This window comes from Corythoichthys intestinalis, chromosome 15 (genome assembly GCF_030265065.1).
Source record: "Corythoichthys intestinalis isolate RoL2023-P3 chromosome 15, ASM3026506v1, whole genome shotgun sequence".
Classification (NCBI taxonomy): Eukaryota; Metazoa; Chordata; class Actinopteri; order Syngnathiformes; family Syngnathidae; genus Corythoichthys; species Corythoichthys intestinalis.
This window is the reverse complement of record NC_080409.1, coordinates 49,252,073-49,273,066: the sequence shown is the minus strand read 5'-3', so window position 1 is coordinate 49,273,066 and position 20,994 is coordinate 49,252,073. Positions and strand designations below refer to the sequence as shown.

At 38.9% G+C, this 20,994-nt stretch overlaps 1 protein-coding gene across 2 annotated transcripts in view; it reads left to right on the top strand.

The window, feature by feature from the left end:
• Positions 1–20,994, top strand: part of LOC130930729 (latent-transforming growth factor beta-binding protein 2-like) — a 309,203-nt gene that overhangs the window by 274,903 nt on the left and 13,306 nt on the right. For both annotated transcript variants that reach the window (XM_057858789.1, XM_057858788.1), the window contains exons 33-36: positions 3,509–3,643; positions 14,781–14,978; positions 15,061–15,144; positions 18,765–18,893. In XM_057858789.1, coding sequence (XP_057714772.1) covers positions 3,509–3,643; positions 14,781–14,978; positions 15,061–15,144; positions 18,765–18,893 — 546 coding nt within the window. The remainder of the gene's footprint in view (positions 1–3,508; positions 3,644–14,780; positions 14,979–15,060; positions 15,145–18,764; positions 18,894–20,994) is intronic.

Genomic DNA, 20,994 nt, shown 5'->3' with positions numbered 1-20,994 from the left:
AAAGTATGTAATTGAAACACTTACAGTCCCTGACAAAAGTCTTGTCGCTTATCCATTTTGTTGAAACAATTGCTAATAACCGGACTTTTAATTATTAAATTGGTTTCAGAAATGGCTCATATGAAAGCTAAGACCCTTCCAAATGCTGTCGAATGTACGAAAATATATTTGTTTCACTGAAAAAAGATGTATCATTTAATGAAGATATAAAGGTCAAATTTTGGCAAGACGCCTACAGAAAGTAGTGTGAAAATTGAACAAAAAATGTACTTCAAATATGTTACGTAACATAAGCGAATTAAGTAGTGGTGCTGTGTGATCCAAATTTAATATTTTGTATGACTTCCATGGGCTTCGGCAAGGATTCATACAATTTATTGATGAAGTCATCAGGAACATCAAAAAAAAAGCTGTCTTGCATTCTTGGGTTTCGACTTCCATGCTTCCTCTTTCATCCTGTTCATGTCTGGCGACTGGGCTGGCCAGTCCTGGAGGATCTTGATCTTCTTTGCCTTGAGGAACTTTGAGGTAGAGATTGAAGTATGCGATGGAGCACCATCCTGCTGCAGAATTTGTCCCTTTTTATGGTTAGGAATGTAAGAAGCAGCTAACATTTGTTGATATTTCAGCCTATTTATCTCTCAGGGTGCAGAAAATTAAAAAACCATGTGGCATTTGGCAAGGCCCACAGCCTGTCAAAAGGATGGACGCTGGAAAAGTGGCAAAAGGTGGATTTTTCAGATGAATCTTCCATTGAATTACACCACAGTCGCCGCAAATATTGCAGGAGACCTACTGGAGCCCGCATGGATCCGAGATTCACTCAGAAAACAGTGAAGTTTGGTGGTGGCAAAATCATGGTCTGGGGTTACATCCAGTATGGAGGTGTGCGAGACATCTGCAGGGTGGAAGGCAACATAAATAGTCTGAAATATCAACAAATCTTAGCTGCCTCTTACATTCCTAACCATAAAAAGGGACAAATTCTCCAGAAGGATTGTGCTCCTTTGCATACTTCAATCTCTACCTCAAAGTTCCTCAAGGCAAAGAAGATCAGGATCCTCCAGGACTGGCCAACCTTGACACCAGACATGAACATCATTGAGCATGTCTGGGGTAGGATGAAAGAGGAAGCATGGAAGACGAAACCCAAGAATGTTGATGAACTCTGGGAGGCATGCAAGACTGCTTTCTTTGATGTTCCTGATGACTTCATCAATAAATTGCATGAATCCTTGCCGAAGCCCATGGAAGTCATACAAAATATTAAATTTTGATCTCACAGCACCCCTACTTAATTCGCCTATGTTATGTAACATTTTTGTATTCGAAGTACATTTTTTTGTTCAATTTTCACACTACTTTCTGTAGGCGACAAAACTTTTGTCTCTCCTAAATTTGAACTTTATGTCTTCATTAAATGATAAATCTTTTTTCAGTGAAACAAATAACATTCAACATCGTTTGGGAGGGTCTTAGCTTTCATATGAGCCATTTCTGAAACCCATTGAATAATTAAAAGTCAGGTTATTAGCAATTGTTTCTACAAAACGGATAAGTGAGAAGACTTGTCAGGGACTGTACATAACTTTCATAGTTCATGTTCTGTGCTTATTATTTCTTCAATTACTGTTCCAGTTCTTTCATTGATTGCTAGCTATACTTTTTAGTTTGTTGTTATGTGATTTTTTAATGTATTTTTGGTCTAATTTTAAAACCGTGAGTTTAAATGGCCTTTGATTTTATTACGTGTCATCACTTGTCATTCCTTCTGATCAATCCTTCAGCGCCACAAAATAGCTAGTGGCTACTCATCGTAAGTGATTTGACTGAAGTATTCTTGGCCTATACTGCTCATATCATTTGGCAGTGCATCAAGTCTTGACATTACGATATATTTCAAACTCGATGCGTATCTTGACGTTTCGCGATATCCCAAACTTACTGCTGACTTTGCTGAAATTCAAACCCCCAAACCTTAGAAGGTGGGGGCCGTAGCCCTGTGTCGTTGCCCGCGTGACGTCTCCGCTCGTCTGCGTGGCTGTTACGTGCCCGGTGGGGCTCGCGTGCGACTGGATGTGATTGGGCGTGCTCGGGCGGGGGGTCCCGGTGCTTGGCGATGGGGTGGTGTAGGGTCGGTCGCCAACAGGCTTACAATCACAAGGGATTCACACGATTACTGGGTTCTAGATCACAGAGATGATTTGTGTACTCTCTACCCTTTTCTATCACTTAGCTTTTCGACTCCCCTACCTCTTTCCCTCTCTTTCCCTGGTCAAAAGGCCTCCCACATGGTGTCAACCGGAAATACATTTAGCTGACGATAGCACCAACATATTAGTAGTTAGTGTAGTTAGGTGTTCAATGTATTTCTTGTTGTTTGTGTTTCTTTTCTTTCTTCTCTTGTGTTTCCTTTCTTCTGTTCCCCCATAAACCCATCCTGTTTGCTGCCTTGTCATAATAAACGAGGTATGTTGAATAATCACAATGGGAGTATGTCAGACTCTCAATGTGAAGTATTGAAACTGTTCAGACTATCCGGGCACTTAGACTTCCATTCTCCGTGTCAAACAGCTGAACAGGACAGGTTTAAATTAGGGCTGTCAAAATTATTGCGTTAACGGGCGGTAATTAATTTTTCAAATTAATCACGTTAAAATATTTGACGCAATTAACGCACAAATGCCCCGCTCAAACAGATTAAAATGACAGCAAAGTGAAATGTGTACTTGTAGTGTTTTTTGTGTTAGAGTTTTATCGCCCTCTGCTGGCGCTTGGGTGCGACTGATTTTATATGCTTCAGCACCCATGAGCATTGTGTAAGTAATTATTGACATCAACAATGGCGGTTTATTTTTTGATTGAAAATTTTACAAATTTTATTAAAACGAAAACATTAAGAGGAGTTTTAATATAACATTTCTATAACTTGTACTAACATTTATCTTTTAAGAACTACAAGTCTGTCTATCCATGGATCGCTTTAACAGAATGTTAATAATGGTAATGCCATCTTGTTGATTTATTGTTATAATAAACAAATACAGTACTTTTGTACTGTATGTTGAATGTATATATCCATCTTGTGTCTTATCTTTCCATTCCAACAATAATTTACAGAAAAATATGGCATATTTTATAGATGGTCTGGAATTGCGATTAATTGCGATTAATTACGATTAATTCATTTTTAAGCTGTAATTAACTCCATTAAAAATGTTAATCATTTGACACCCCTAGTTTAAATAAATAAAATAGAAGTGTGAGGCAGACATTCTAACCACAAAATCACCTTTCAGTGCCATTCGCAGTAGACGTCCAATCCCCTCTGACTGGGAGGGGCTGGCAGCAATTATTTGCCTATGCCAATGGCAGCAAATATGTGAAGCATGTAAAACCAAAACTTCCCCTGATACCGAGACTGTATATGCGCTACTGTGTCCTTATGGAGCACATGCCTTTGTGTACACGCCCGATCCTTTTATTGACCTTGCGACCCCTCCCTCAGATGTGAATGAGTGCGAGATGAGCTTGGCACTGTGCGGGGAGGCCCTGTGTGAGAACTTCGACGGCAGCTTCCTGTGCATCTGCCCCAACGACAATGAGGAATTTGATCCCACAACCAGCCGCTGCCGCTCCCTTGGTAAGAGAACGCCGCGAGCGCCTCGCCGGATTTAATTCTGCATCACATCGACGGAGTTTTCCCTCATTTAATGAGCCGTTTCTTTCTTATCTAAACAACAAGGGCGATGAGGTGGACGCGACCTCCTCCGTGTCTCTTAGAGCACAGGTGTCAAACTCAAGGCCCGGGGGCCCGATCTGGTTTGTCACGTAATTATGTGTGGCCGGCAAAAGTAAAGCATGTGCTTTGACACCTTGTTTTTCCAGTACAATTCAGAGAATATTTAGATGGGACCCGAAGTTTTGAACGACCGGCACCTTTCAAACTCAAAATGACTGGAATTTTTGCGCAACGTATGGAGTTTTTCGAATGACCCCCGCCCCAAAAAAATTTCCGTTCGCCTGTAAACGCGGGTATTTTCAACGCAGCTTGTCCTACAATTTTTGACCAAATCACTTAATTTACACATCAAAAATTACAGGACGGTAAGAGGCATAAAAGTTGTATACAGAATTTGGCAAAAACTGTCCCGTTCATTTCTAATGGGATGCCATTGACAGCCATGTCTGTCCAAATTTCCGGTTCATTTTCAATGGCAGGAAAACATAGCTCTTTTTGATTTTTTTTATCAAAAAATTACCAATACAGCCAATTGACATTCAACTGGAGCCCAAGTAAGTCGATGCCATTGGCAGCCATGTGAAAAGACGAGTCCCCGAAATGTCCCCAAATCAACAGGAAATGACCAGATATCAAGAGGAAGTGTCCACGAAATGTCCCAAAATCAAAAGAAAGTGGTCTGATAGATCTGTATCTAACACAGCAAAGCCCGATCGTCATTTCCCCAGAATTTGCCGTTTCTAGTTGACTGTTTTTCTTTTTTTTTTTTTTTTAAAGTAAAATAAAATAAATATTTAAAAAAAAAAATACTTTTTAACTTGAAAAAACTGATTGTTTACCATTCTTTCCTTTTTAATAAAAAATAATATATAAATGAAAAAGAGAATATTTATTGATTTGTGTTTTTAATGTAAGACATGTAAATCATTTTTTTGAAGAAAAAAAAAAAGAAAAATAACTTGTTGAAAGAAAATATTTCATTTTCCCCCACATTTTTAAAAATAAAAACGTAAATACTACATATACTAGTAGTTTAAAAGTAGTATAGTATATACTCCTAGTATATAGTATATATAGTAAAAGTATCTGAACCTTTTGGAATTTCTCACATTTCTGCATAAACTCACCATCAAATGTGATCAGATCTTTTTCAAAATCACACAGAAGAAAAAACAGTGTCTGCTTTAACTAAAACCACCCAAATATTTATAGGTTTTCATATTTTAATGAGGATAGTATGCAAAAAATGACAGAAGGAGGAAAAATCAGTGACTGAACCATCACATTTAATATTTTATGCCCCCTCTTTAGCAGCAATAACTTCAACAAGATGCTTCCCGTAGCTGCAGATCAGTCTGGCACATCGATCATGACTAATCTTGGCCCATTCTTCTCTACAAAACCGCTGGAGTTCAGTCAGATTCCTGGGATGTCTGACATGAATCACTGTCTTTAGGTAATGCCACAGCATCTCAATGGGGTTCAAGTATGGACTTTGACTTGGCCACTCCAGAACTTGTATTTTGTTCTTCTGAAACCATTCTGAAGTGGATTTACTCCTGTGTTTTGGATGTCTTGTTGCAGCATCCATCCTCTTTTTCGCTTCAACTGTCTGACAGACGGCCTCATGTTTTCCTGCAAAACAACCTGATGAACTTTTAAATTCTTTCTTCCATTAATGATTGCAAGTTGTCCAGGCCCTGAGTTAGCAAAACAGCCCCAAATCATGAACTCCCTCCACCATGCTTCACGGTGGGGATGAGGTGTTGATGTTGGTGAGCTATTCCATTTTTCCTCCACATGATGACGTTGCATGTTACTCCCAAACAATTCAACTTTGGTTTCATCAGTCCAAAAAATATTTTGCCAAATCTTCTGTGGAGTGTCCAAGTGCCTTTTTGCGAACATTAAACGAGCAACAATGGGTTTTTTTTTTTTTTTTTTTTTTTTAGACAGCAGTGGCTTCCTCCATGGAGTCCTCCCATGAACACCTATCTTGGCCATAGTTTTACTTATAGTTGATGTGTGCACAGAGATATTGGACTGTGCCAGTGATTTGTGTAAGCCTTTAGCAGACACTCTAGGCTTCTTTTTTTACCTCTCTGAGTATTCTGCGCTGAACTCTTGGCGTCTTTGGTGGACGTCCACTCTTTGGGAGAGAAGCAACAGTGCCAAACTCTCCATTTGTAGACAACTTCTCTTCCTGTCAATTGATGAACATCCAGACTTTTAGAGATGGTTTTGTATCCTAATCAACAATCCTTGATCGTTGGTCTTCAGACAGCTCTTTTGACAAAGCCACGATGCACATCAGACAATGCTTCTCATCCAGACAATTCTTACCAGGTGTGTGTTTTATAGTGGGCAGGGCAGCTTTAAAACACTCATCAGTGATTGGGCACACACCTGACTTAAATTGGTGGGGAAAAATTGGTTTCAATTGCTCTTTAAGTCTCCTTAGGCAGTGGGTTCACTTACTTATTTTTCCCTCTTCTGTCGTTGTTTGCATGCTATCTTCATTAAAATATGAAAACCTATAAATGTTTTGGTGGTTTTAGTTAAAGCAGACACTGTTTTTACATCTGTGTGATTTTGACTAAGATCAGATCACATTTGACGGTGATTTTATGCAGAAATGTGAGAATTTCCAAAATGTTCAGATACTGTGTCATACCACTGTAACAGCACTCCGAAGCAACCAATAACTATGATGTTGCCTGCTCCAAAAATGAGTTTGGCACCCATCTTTTGACCTGGCTGCTTCCATTTATTTTCCAGGCTAACTGCTGCGGTTGGTTGGAAGGCCTGCAAAATTTATATGAGCTAATCCCCTAGACAATTGACGCTGTAGCACCTTTAATAAAAGCTAGCAAACTCCCTGAGGGCACGGTTACCGTAGACGGGCTTTCCCACCAAGACAAACAATGATGGATTGTACCTACTGCTAATCGTGCGGGCATCTCCTCTAAGATAACAACGCAATGTGGCACGTTGTGATTGCACAGAAAGTCACTTTGAGTCTCGGAAATATCATCACGTCCCTCACTTCGGTCCGCGTACAGGAATCGGGCGTATTGACATTATTAAGCGGCGCGCTGTCGGCAGGGTTGTTTTTCCTCCTGCCTGGGCACTAAACCCCAGCTATGCCTCTGTGTACATTTTTGCTACATTCCACTGTTTGCTTTTGACGTGTGTTAATCAATCATGTGAATGTGAATGGTGTGTTGACTCACATGCCAATGTTTCCATTTGGCTAAGCCGGCAGCTTACGGGCAAAATGCCGAAGCCCATGCCTATTGGACAAATGACTGGGCTGAGCAGTGGCAGGCGAGGGTGATGCACCACCTACCAGGAGGCATGCAGACACATTGACTCATAAAGTCACTTGACAAAGTTCCTGCGTGTTACTAGGCAATTATACAGTGGAACATCCCAAACTTGAAAAGAATTGCATGGTTTCCTCAAGTCGTTTATGAATGTTTTTCAGAAAACAAGAAAATCAAAACAAATTCAACAAAACAAGAAAAATGACCACTGAGACGACATAAAGTGAAAACACATTTCGGCGCAACCGCATTTGTATTTTTTATTGATATTATGAAAATAAATTATGATTTGGACAATCCATTCAAAGACGCTGGTCGGCTTTGACATTGTTATCATTTTTAAAATTGTGTGTTTCCCAAGAAAAGTATCAAGTAACATTTGTTACAGATGCAAACTGTTTCCAATTAAACAAAAAAATTACAACTGTCCAGGTGATTTAAAATTTGCAGTCATAACAGTTTGAAGAGAAGAAATAAATTCCGTGTTTGCACTCGGAAGAAACTGGCATATTTGCGAGGAATTTTATATTTATCAGAGTCCAAGAGGAAACCTTAATGGAAATAACAGTAAAATGGAGAACAACAGGCTAACAAGCTGTCTGTTGACGTAACATGTTAACAGTAATTCAGATAACTTTTACCCTAAACAACACAACTTCTTTACAAAATACATTAGTATCTCCACACACGAAGTCTTTCCAGGACCTCTTCATACAGTGGGGCAAATAAGTATTTAGTCAACCACTAATTGTGCAAGATTAGAGAGGCCTGTAATTGTCAACATGGTTAAACCTCAACCATGAGAGACAGAATATGGAGAAGAAGGAAAAAAAAAAAAACCAACAGAAAATCACATTGTTTGATTTTTAAAGAATTTATTTGCAAATCATGGTGGAAAGTAAGTATTTGGTCAATACCAAAAGTTCATCTCAATACTTTGTTATGTACCCTTTGTTGGCAATAACTGAGACCAAACGTTTTCTGTAACTCTTGACAAGCTTTTCACACACTGTTGCTAGTATTTTGGCCCATTCCTCCATGCAGATCTCCTCTAGAGCAGTGATGTTTTGGGGCTGTGGTTGGGCAACACGGACTTTAAACTCCCTCCGCAGATTTTCTATGGGGTTGAGACCTGGAGACTGGCTAGGCCACTCCAGGACCTTGAAATGCTTCTTACGAAGGCACTCCTTTGTTACCCTGGCTTTGTGTTAGGGATCATTGTCATGCTGAAAGACCCAGCCACGTCTCATCTACAATGCCCTTGCTGATGGAAGGAGATTTTCTCTTGATATATGGCCGAATTCATTCTTTCTTTTACACAGATCAGTCGTCCTGGTCCCTTTGCAGAAAAACAGCCCCAAAGCATGATGTTTCCACCCCCATGCTTCACAGTGGGTATGGTGCAATTCAGTATTCTTTTTCCTCCAAACGAGAGAACCTGTGTTTTACCAAAAAGTTTTATTTTGGTATCATCTGACCATAACACATTCTCCCAGTCCTCTTCTGGATCATCCAAATGCTCTCTAGCGCACCGCAGACGGGCCTGGACGTGTACTTTCTTCAGCAGGGGGACACGTCTGGCAGTGCAGGATTTGAGTCCCTGGCGGCGCATTGTGTTACTAATAGTAGCCTTTGTTACTGTGGTCCCAGCTCTCGGTAGGTCATTCACTAGGTCCCCCCATGTGGTTCTGGGATTTTTGCTCCCCGTTCTTGTTATCATTTTGATGCCATGGGGTGAGGAGGGAGTTGAAAGTCCGTGTTGCCCAACGACAGACCCAAAACATCACTGCTCTTTGAGGAGATCTGGATGGAGGAATGGGCCAAAATACCAGCAACACTGTGTGAAAAGCTTGTGAGGAGTTACAGAAAACGTTTGGCCTCCGTAATTGCCAACAAAGGGTACATGATAAAGTATCGAGATGAACTTTTGGTATAGACCCTACTCACCAACGTCACAGAATGATGTGTCGCTGTATCCGGCCGCCATATTGTCCGTCATTGTTTATCCGTATTCTCAACGGTTTCAATTTGTCGTGCAATTTATAGTGCAATTCATGGAAGCCCCGGTGCTTTCAGACGCTGTAAACTCATTGGATGCGTTGCATAAAAGGTGTTATGTGGAAAAGCTTCAGACTATCCATTCGCCAGATCCATATTTGATGCCTAAATCGATATTTTTCGACCCGTTGTCTTTGCCCTCTCTGCCTGACATCTGCTACCCTGATATCTACAACTATCTTGTCCACACAAAATCAGCCTATTCTCACGAAAGTTTAAAAATCTTTAAGAGCAGCACTGTAAGCAACATTACCCCGTGTGACCCTTTACTTCCAATTTTCTAAAATGGCGACAATCAATAAAAAAAATGGTTGACTGCGATGGCCGATGCTTCAAGGATAGGTGGATATTATTTCTTCAATAAAACATGCAACAACTGTGTCTGCCTCATTTGCAAAGAGACAGTCGCTGTTTTCAAAGAGTTCGATGTGACGCGATAATGATATTACCAAACAAGACACGCTGACATGTACGACATTACAGGGAAGATACGCAGCGAGAAATTATAGCAACTTGAAGCTAGTTTAATTTCACAGCAGCAGTATTTCGCAAGAGCCCGAGTGTCGAAAGAGAACGCCACAAAGACGAGACTGTTGAAATTATGAATTTAAAAAAATAACAAAGCAAATGTGACACACAGAAGGGTTTGCTAAAATTTGCTTAAATATATTGTTCTATGTAAGTCAGCCAAGATAGCCCCTCGCATTTTTACCACACCAAATCTGGCCCCCTTTGCAAAAGGTTTGGACACACCTGTTTAACTGATGATCCGTAGACGAGGCCAGCTTCTTTCACTTGGTACCACCTAAATATTATTCAAAACGTAATGATGGTGGAAGAAATAAGCATCTTGAATTTGAAACTGTATGTTGTCAGCGATTAGCCTCGCAATGATCTTAATTGTGTTTGTCAGCCCCAAACCCTCTAAATATATATTAAATGCATCTTACCAGATATAAAATGACTACTACATAATCTGTGGTAATCGTTTGGAGCCCAGTTTTCTCGTTGGATTGCAGCAGTCCATCTCGCTCTCCTCTCCGGGTCTCTCGGAATACGGTAGAACTTCAAGTCTCTCCGTCTATCTTCTCTGTTATTGCAACCAACCGTCACACACGCCTTCACCATTTTGATTATTAATGTTAACGAGCAGAAAAACACGCCATAATAGGAGGAATTTACGTAGCGGTAATGCATCAACAGTGACGAGTTGACGGACAATATGGCGCGGGGGCGTGGTTGTGACGTCATGTGAGTAGGGTCTATAGACCAAATACTTATTTTCCACCATGATTTGCAAATAAATTCTTTAAAAAACAAATAATGTGAGTTTCTGGGTTTTTTTCCGCATTCTGTCTCTCATGGTTGAGGTTTACCCATGTTGACAATCACAGGCCTCTCTAATATTTTCAAGTGGGAGAACTTGCACAATTAGTGGTTGACTAAATACTTATCTGCCCCAATGTACATCAGGTCGTAATCATTGAAGCCGTCAATGCTGTCAAAGATTTCCGTAATTTTTGGACTATAAGGTGCACCTGACTATAAGCCGCAACTGTCCTCACTGTGTTATGAGATACTTACACCAAAAGATACTAACTCATTTGCTCCCAAAAACGTATAAATACGTTCTATTTTTAATTGTTTCAGTGTCCAAAAGAAGTATTTATACGTCTTTTACATTTTTTTTTTTTTTTTCATAAAAGACATCTCTGGGTCCTGATTCAACTGAGCTCCAAAGCACAAAGCTGAAAATCCATTTTAAAGCAATAAAACTGGCCACTGGAGGGCAGTAAATTTTTACTTTGCTATCAAAAGCTCTATTTGTCTTGTTCTTTATGATATTTTGTTAGAGGAAAACATTATTCAGATGTTTGGGATGTAACTAAAGCAAACAATAGCTGTGTTAAAATCAAAGTTATGTTTGAAATGTATGCTGTCACAAAAAGCTCAATTTCTCTGTTTTTTCATCAGAAATTGGAAAATTGCTTAAACTGAGCTCCGTATTTTCTAATGCTGATTTCTAAAGAATGGAAAAAGTCAAAATTATCGCGTTAACGGGCGGTTATTAATTTTTTAAATGAATCACATTAAAATATTTGACGCAATTAACGCATATGCCCCGCTCAAACAGATTAAAATGACAGCACAGTGCAATGCCAACTTGTTACTTGTGTTTTTTTTGGAGTTTTGTCACCCTCTGCTGGTGCATGGGTGCGACTGATTTTATGGGCTTAAGCACCCATGAGCATTGTGTAATTATTGACATATATAATGGCAGGCTACTAGTTTATTTTATGATTGAAAATTTTACAAATTTTATTAAAACGAAAACATTAAGAGGGGTTTTAATATAAAATTTCTATAACTTGTACTAACATATATCTTTTAAAAACTACAAGTCTTTCTATCCATGGATCGCTTTAACAGAATGTTAATAATGTTAATGCCATCTTATTACATACTCTTACTTATGTACCGTATGTTGAATGTACAGTATATATCCATCTTGTGTCTTATCTTTCCATTCCAACAATAATTTACCGAAAAATATGGCATATTTTATCGATGGTTTGAATTACGATTAATTACGATGAATTGATTTTTAAGCTGTAATTAACTCGATTAAAAATTTTAATCGATTGACAGCCCTAAAAAAGATATGAACTTACTTTTTTCTGCTGAAAGAAGAGAGTCTAATCTTTCTTATGGTGGGTTCCATTTCTATATAGCAATAGAACAGACTGGCTGGGAGTGAATGAGTTAACCGGTAACACTGACACTTTGACACCAACATCATAGGACTTTCATAAGACCAAATGAACCACCATGAAGCTTTGAAGCAATTGACTGCAAAGCTTCATTGCTTCAGGAAGCTTTATTTGGCCATTGCTGCTCCCTTGGGGGAGACAGTCAACCTCTGCTGTCAACACTGTTGTCGTCCAACATGCCTTCTAGCATGCATAGCAGCGCTGCAGATGTAAATAACAATCAAAATTCATGTTCTGTGCTAATTATTTCTTCAGTTACTCTTCCAGTTGTTTCATTAATTGCTAGTTATGGTATTTGGTTACAATTTATTTGACAGCGGCACCGTAAGCCTGTAATAAGACCATCATAATTATGACATGACACTGCCATGAGCATTAACGAATGCTCATGACAGTTATCATTTTGTGTCTGGCAAATTATCTCACTTTTGAATGGATGTAAAAGATCTGAGCCGGACCTAAATGGAGATAGTGACATAATTTGCCGGATGACACTTCATGACATCTGTCATAAGCATTTATTAATTAATTAATACATTGTGAGGCAATACCAAATAGTCACGCACAGGCACCGAGGAAACTAACTTTAATCAGATTACTGGTTTGGAAAAATGAATGCGTTAGATTGCTCGTTACTGAAAGAAAGTAATCAGATTACAATAAACGCGTTACTGACAACAATGGAAACCATTTATGCAAAACATCAGGAACTGTTCATTATCTGGAGTTGTTCTCAATGAATATTTATTAACTTTATACTCTGTATAATGTGGTAACCTAAAAATAGCTTCCTATTTTACCTGAAACTATTTTATTTTGATCACTGCTTTAGTTCGGGTGGGTTATAATCATAAGCAGGGGTGAAAGTGGTTAGAATTGCTTACCGGAACTCCCCGACGTGAAGGTCGCCACGGAGCCAGAAAATGTCAGTTTGGTCAGTTATTTCTATAACACATACAAAAACTGATTTTCATTCAAAATTGTATTTTTTCAATGATTTGCAAAATAAAAGTTAACAAAAACAGCTATAACCCCAACCTCCATCTCCTAATTTTTATTTTCCCTCATTTCCTCACATGCTAAATGCCGAATCTCAATTTTAACTACCGTAATTTCCCGAATATAAGGCGCACCCGTGTATAATGCGCACCCCAAATTTACTTGTAAAATTTGGGGGAAATTATTGTACCCGTTTATAACGCGCACCCTAATTTTAGCACCAATAAATAGAAGAATACAAGAAAACAGAGCTCGTGTACAGATACAGAGATGTCATTTTACTGACTGGTGAAACACAGCACAAGCATAGCACATTGGTAGTTCAAAACATTACCGTAAACTGACAATATTTACGGTAATAATATGATTTGACAACTTCTCCAACTTACCAGAATCTAGGAGAAAACAAAACGGATGTGACTTTTCTTTTAAAGGCTGCTGTATAACTTGCTCGTTTCCTCATGATGAATAAATGTTTCTTCCATGGATTGATACGGTAAAACTACTGAACTATTGTTATTTGGGTTTGAGTTTCCCGAGGGACCGATATAGTTGACGGACACAGGAAGTGTGTGTCCTTACATTTGTTATGCTCCGAATTGTGGAGCTGCAATAAACGTCGACTCAAATGAGTTCAAGAAACTAAATTCTGTGCTTTATGAAGAGTGAAAAAAGCAGAATTTAACACAGACGAAATCATTCGGCCGATTAGTGTGAAGTATTACCGAAACAAAATGGTGACGTCACGTACCGTAATGGTCGGCAACGGGTCGCCGCATACGTTTCTTCAACACAACGTGGCCGTGTCAATGAAAAAAAATCGGTTTATATATATATATATATATGTAATACATATATATTTCTGTCTCCATCCATATACCCGTTTATAATGCGCACCATGAGTTTACAAGTTGATTTTGGGGAAAAAAAGTGCGCGTTATATTCGGGAAATTACGGTACTTAAGAACATGGGATGTATATTAAAATTGCAGATAATGTAAACATTTACTTTTTGTTGTGTTTTTTTTTAATAATAAAGATATAAGTAACATACATTAAGAAAAATAAGTACAAATGACATATTATGCAGCGTGAAATGGAATATTTTGTGACGATCACGCAAACATTGACTTTTTTAAATCATAAGGAAATGAATAAGTAGCCTAACATAAATGAACAAATATAAGTCCAAAGTGCACATTGACAGCTAAAATGTTCTGAACCTACCCATCAGAGAAAATAAAACTAAATATGATAAATAAGCCTCCATAACTTATATAGCTTGCTCTTAAAGATTTGATCCATTTTCTGTTGCATTGCCTCTTTTTTTATTTTTTTTGCTGTTTCAGAAAATAAAACATGCACATTTGAACCAATCAGAGCTAACTATCTCTGTTGATCACATGTCAGTATGTCAGCCAATTGAACGGATAAATGAGTCCAGGCGATTTGCTTTGCTGCATGCATTCGCACATTGACGTGACTCGTCATCGTCAGACTCAGATAACTGCAGCAGCTGGGGAAACCTCCATGCCGTCCGTGGAATAAAATAAATAATAAATATTGGTGGAAACGGATTACCCTACACAAGCACTTTATTATGCTTGTTGTTAACACTTGTGTATGTAAATCTGATGTGAGTAGATTGTTTACTTCTTGGAGATGAAATGCATGTGTGGCAGCTTTATGTTTTTTTGTTTTTACATAGCGTTTTGACAGTTGCCGTCATATTTTCGGAATCAAAGCACCGTAGCTGTTCCGGCCCTGAATCTTATACCGGAACTGCGTTCCTGACCGTTCCCGCCCACTTTCACCCCTGATCATAAGTGCTACCCTGACCAGATATAACACGTCAAGGCACACTGAAATCTCTTTTATATGCAGGTGACGCCGACTTAAAAACTCCCGCTCCTGCCGCCGCCTCTGCCGAGGAGAGGAAGGAGTGTTATTACAACTTAAATGACGCCAACTTCTGCGACAACGTTCTGTCCCGCAACACCACCAAACAAGAGTGTTGCTGTACTGTGGGCGCCGGTTGGGGAGACAACTGTGAAATCCACGCCTGTCCTGCTCAAGAAGGAGGTGCAACCACATGTTGAATGACCCCCAGTGCATTAACATGACAGTTTGGAAAATGAACTGAATATGATTATTTCCTTTTTAGATGATTATCACCAGTTGTGCCCTCATGGCAGTGGATCCATACCACTTCCTGCCTCCACAACTCAAAGTCAACAACTCTACATAGGTACAGATGTTATAAATATCCTTCAATGGATATACAACACCTTGATAATTTGCAAGACACAATTGAATTTTTCTGATTTGTGATTGTGCCCTGCGACTGGCTGGCTACCAGGTCAGGGTGTTCCCTGCCACCTGCCCGTTGTTAGCCGTGATAGACTCCAGCACCCCTTCGACCGTCGTGAGGATAAGCGGTTCAGATGATGAATGATGAAGGCTCAATAGGATGCATGCCTGAATTAACGCTGTCATTGCAGTGTCATGACTGCTTCATTGTTTTCTGAGCTGTAAACCAATATTTACTGAAAAAGCTTAAAGAGCATACGACATGAGAAAAAAAGTCTTAAATAGCATTATTATGTGAATTAAAATCATATATCTTGAGACGATTAGACATATACAACAATGTAGCAAAGCGCAAATGACGAGAAATTAGTCTTTTAATCTGCCGGTTAGCCACGCCCACCATTATAGGGCTCTAGCGTCCCCAACAGGTGGATGACGTCAGCGGTAGATCGGTTTTACTATTCAGCCCACTTGAGGGGGAATTATTCAGAACGAGGAAAACGCGACGAAAAGAGCCGCAAAATGTCACTTGCCACGTTTACATGGAGCCAAATATTCCAATTACAATCGGAATATTTGTTCAAACCGAATAAATGTATTCCATATTACCGCATACCTCATTCGGAATGAACAGGCCCAAACCGAATGGAATTTCATTCCGATTCACAGGGGTGGAATATTCCTTTTCCCAAACCGATTAGAAGTAAAATTATATCATGTAAACAGGGAAGCGGAATGGTGTCTGGTTGCGTTCTTTCTGCGCATGCTCCGTACTGACGTGGTGACGTCACTCGGTGACGTAAGTAACGTCACTTGCAACATGGCTTCCAAGCACACGCACAGCGCACCCACACAACTTTTTAAATGAACGGCGTGTCATTCTGAAGTGTTGTTTCCACTCGAAAAGTTAAAACAGCAGCTGATCTGACGATCGATCTACATGTTTTGCAACGTGACGCTTTGTTTTGATTAATCTGCGCATGTCAGACGGCAGTTGTCAAACGTCCTTTCGGAATAAAGGCAGTCACATGTAAACGCTGGATCGGAATAGATGAAGTGACATGTAAACAGCTGATGTGAAATTTCCATTCGGAATGATTTGAATCGGTATGAATAAAAGTCAGCATGTAAACGTGGCTACTGTTTCAGTCTCTCTACTCCAATATTTTTACAGGATATGCTTTTTATCCAAGTATTTTTCCCCAATAGCTAAATAAATGGCTTGAGAAGGACCAGTCAGCCCGTCGAGGGGGAATTATTCACAACAAGCAAAACGCGACGAAGAAAGCTGCAATATATCATTGTTTCTGTCTCTCTACTTCAACATTTTTTACAGGATATTCTTTTTATCCTAGTATTTTTCCCCAATTGCTAAATAAATGGCATGGTCATGACAAATAACAGTCTTCTGCTAAATGGAATATGAAATAATAAAACTGCACTTATTCAGGACGACATGGCAAAATTAGTCCATAATGGTCAAAACTGTCGACTTCACCTTTACTGTCGCACCTCCCGAACGATATTTTATGACACCTAAATCGGGCTTATGTCATTTCCCTTCCCCGGCTTCGGAGAATGTAAACAAACCAAGAGGCGTGACAGCTAGCCGACATGCTAACTAGAGGCGTGCAAAATTTCCGATTCTTAGATTATTCGCGATTCAGCCGTGGAAGATTCGAGAACGGTTCACAAATATCCAAATTCCGATTATTGAATTATACCAGGTAAAGCGGAAGTAAAACACAGTCAGTCAGCGCGGTCTTTGGGACGCAATGAGGAACGGACCGAGAGTAAATATCATGTTCAACTCATGCTGCTAGATAAAAAAAACAATCATACCTGAATGCGTCTGACAGCCGCTACAAAGAACGCCCAGTTGCTAGTTGCTACAAACATACGGCTACAGTAGATATCATATATATGTAGAACTAGATGCAAGATGACAGACGACGTCGGTGTTAGACCATGTATTATTGAACAGAGATGCAAAATGACAGACGACGTCAGTGTTAGAACATGTATTATTGAACAGAGATGGGAAATGACAGGCTTTCCGGCGTAAGAAACAGCCGCCATCTTAAAGCAGTAGACCTCTCTAGAAGGCTCTGTTGTAGCGAACCTAATTAACTTTTTATTTTAAATACTCCTAAATTGGCAGAATCTTGTCTTGAATCTATCTATAAATGATGAAATAGTGTTAAAACTTTGACAAAAGTAGACAGAAAGGAAATTATGGAATAACGGGAGCAATTTAACAACTGTAACAGTTGATTCACAACATTAATTGAATGTAGTTTAAAGCTGCTGATACAGAATGGGGACTGGAGTTTATTTACTGTTATTTTTGTATATTTGTTTACTGTTATATGTTAACTTGATACTAAAATAGTAGTTTGGTTTAGCCTGAGGATTTTTGAACAATTTTGGAACTAATGTACAAAACATTAAAAAAAATACAAATAAAAAGGAGGGGGGTGCATCAATAATCGTTTTATAATCGAATCGGAGCCTCTGAATCGTAATCGAATCGTTAGGTGCCCAAAGATTCCCAGCTCTAATGCTAACCCGAACCGAGTGATGTTTCAAAGTATTCGAAGCAGAAAATCACACATAACTAGCTCGGAACTTTTGACATGACGACTGGGTTGTCGATTGCCTTAGCTGATCGGCAAACCGCCCGGCGGAGAGCAATTTACAGCTCGTTCCCCGGAGGAGGGCGGCTGCAGTTGTTGTGCAGCTAACGTGCAGCTAATGTGTATGAGAGCTTTTTACATGCCTATCCATGATCAAACGTAAGTAGTCCTTTATTTAAAGAAAGTTTGTAGTGTTTACTTTGTAATCTCTGTATTCGTGGCTATTTTCAACACAAAGTTGCAATTTCTGATCGGGTGGAAAATTTGACAGAACATCGGCCACACCAAGAGTGCAAAAGCCGAGTATAGTGCTCGCCCGGCAGGGGTATGTGCGACAAGGAGCATGTCAGCCACAAAATGCAAGCCACCTCAATATTAAAATGATCCCAGTATTTGACATAATACAAAACAAGATGTTTACTCACTTCCTCGTAAGTCCTATGGTCCCACAGTAGTAGGGCTTGTTTTGGCCAATATCCACGGTGAATGGGAACCTTTTGAAACTCCAAAAAGGCGCACACGCCTCTCCCTCATACAGCAAGATTTTTCTGCAGCCGTTTGGCTGGCGTGATGCGAAAAATAAATGTATTAATCCGCAAAATCAGCTGAATTTTGAGTTCTTTGAGTTCTTTTCATACAACAGTACGGCTGTATAGTTAAGAGGACTCCTTCTACCGTACACGTCACAGCGCCCTCTTTCTCAATTCGAGACTGTTGCCGGAAGTCACTGATTTTCATGGCGCGGGATTAAAAAAACTAAATAAATATAGCGATCGCTTCCACACACATCCAAGCAGTCCATACCATTCAGGAGCATAAAATACCGCGTGTATTTTGAAATAAACATGCTTTGTTGTGTCACATGCACTTTAACTCTGTGTTTTCCTAAAACTTTTTTTTGTTACTCTGTCTTCTTCTTCAGATGCAAATGAGTGTGAAATGTTTGGATCAGACATCTGTAAGAATGGACAATGTGTCAATCTCTTCTCCACTTATACCTGCTACTGTCGCTCTGGATTCTACTACGACAACGTCAGGCTGGAGTGCGTGGGTAAGAAAGTCATGCTTATTTATTAAGTTTAGAATACAATAGAATAGAATACAATAGAACGCCTTTATTGTCATTACACAAAGTGTCATGAGATTCAAAGCTGCCCCATAGAGTGCACACACACTTACACATAGAATGGATTGAAAAGTATGTACAATCTCCAATATGCAAAAGAAAAATATATGGCAGAAAACACTCAGGTGACTTGAAGTTCCGCTCTGAGACCCCCAATTTAGCCAACTTTCATAATTGCCCGATATGCATGTGTGATACATCATTGGAAAGCTTAAAATCTCAATATTCTGGGGGAAGAAAATTTTTGAACAGGAAAGCATTTAAAAAAAAAAAATTTTTTTTTTAAACAGCAAAACCCTATCTGGAGGTGAGAGCACGCGAGAGCAGAATTACAGACGCCATGACTTTTACGAGATATTATCGCGTACTTACCTTGTTTCGATCCAAAAACTCCATGTAGCATGTATCACTGAGTGTCAAGACACAGCTGTGAATGGCCACAGCTGGATTTTTGGGGGATATTATGGGTGAAACATGGTAATATAAAAAGGGTCGCGATGCAGAAATCGCAGACATAAAGGAGTGTTTGAGATGTTCTTTTTCATATATATACACCTTTTTAAACCTTTTTTTCCAATTTTTCTGTTTGGATCGATTATTTATCATCTAATATATCGGAAAAAATGCGACAGAAACAAAAAAAAAAAATACAATTGACTTTTTTACAGACGCCATTTTTTTCATTGTGACGTAATTTGTTTAAAAGTTTACAATATGCGAGTGAATTTTTTTTTTAATTAGTTTTTTTTTTTTTTTAAACGAAAGATTAGATATCAATTAATGATTATAAGCTAAAATGACAGACATTTTGAATAATAAATATATTTAATTACCTTCGTTTTATGGCTAGGTTGAAACAAAAGCGGTTGCGCGACGTCTGTAAACGGGGGTTTTCAGGGTAAAACAGGCTAATTAAAAATAGTTCGGGGGATTTGCTGTGGCAGCATGTAGACATATTTTTCTATCAAACACAAAAGTTGTTTTGGCTCAAAATACAGCAGTTTCTTTTAAATAAAATTCTTGGAAATAAACAAAACAGCAAAACCCTAACCGGAGGCGAGAGCATGGGAGACCATAATTAAAGACGCCACGATTTTAACGAGATATTATCACATACTTACCTTGTTTCGATCCAAAAACTCCATGTAGCATGTATCACTGAGTGTCAAGACACAGCTGTGAATAGCCATAGCTGGATTTTGGGGGGATTTTATGGGTGAAACGTGGTCATATAACAAGGGTCGCGATGCAGAAATTGCAGACATCAAGGAGTGGTTGAGATTTTCTTTTTCATTATTTACCCTTTTAAATGTTTTTTTTTTTTTCAGTTTTCTTTCTTTCTTTCTTTCTTTCTTTTTTCTTAAATATTGGGGAAAATGCGACAAAAAACAATAACAGTAACAAAAAAAAAATACAATTAAGCGATAGTTATGAGGTAGATATCCGTGACTTATTTACAGACACCATATTTTTCATTGTGACGAAATTTGTTGAAAAAGTTTGAAATATGCGAGTGAATCATTTTTTAAAGTAGTTTTTTTTTTCAACTAGATATTAGACATTAATAAATGATTCTAAGTTAAAAATGACAGACATTTCAAAGAATAATTACTTACCTTTTTATGGCTGGGTAGAAACAAAAGCGGTTGCGCGACGTCTGTAAACAGGGGTTTCCGGGGTAAAACGGACAAGTTAAAAATAGTTCGGGGGCTTAATGCGCCATGAATCTGCTATGGCAGCATATAGACGTATTGTTCTAACAAACTCAGCAGTTCTTTTGGCTTAAAATACAGCAGTTTATTTTAAAGAGGGGTGCAAGAGCAGAAACTAATTTTTCAGTCTTGTCTGTGTTTTCCGCCATATATATTTACATAACACAAGATAAAACACAATATAAAGAAGAAAAAAAAGCCAGTAGGCAGGAACCTTAGGACAAGGTGGCTCGTAATAGCAGCATCCAGTGGTGTATTACCTAGTGTAACATTATGAATATTGTTCAAGCATCAGTTCATCCGAATCTCGGCAC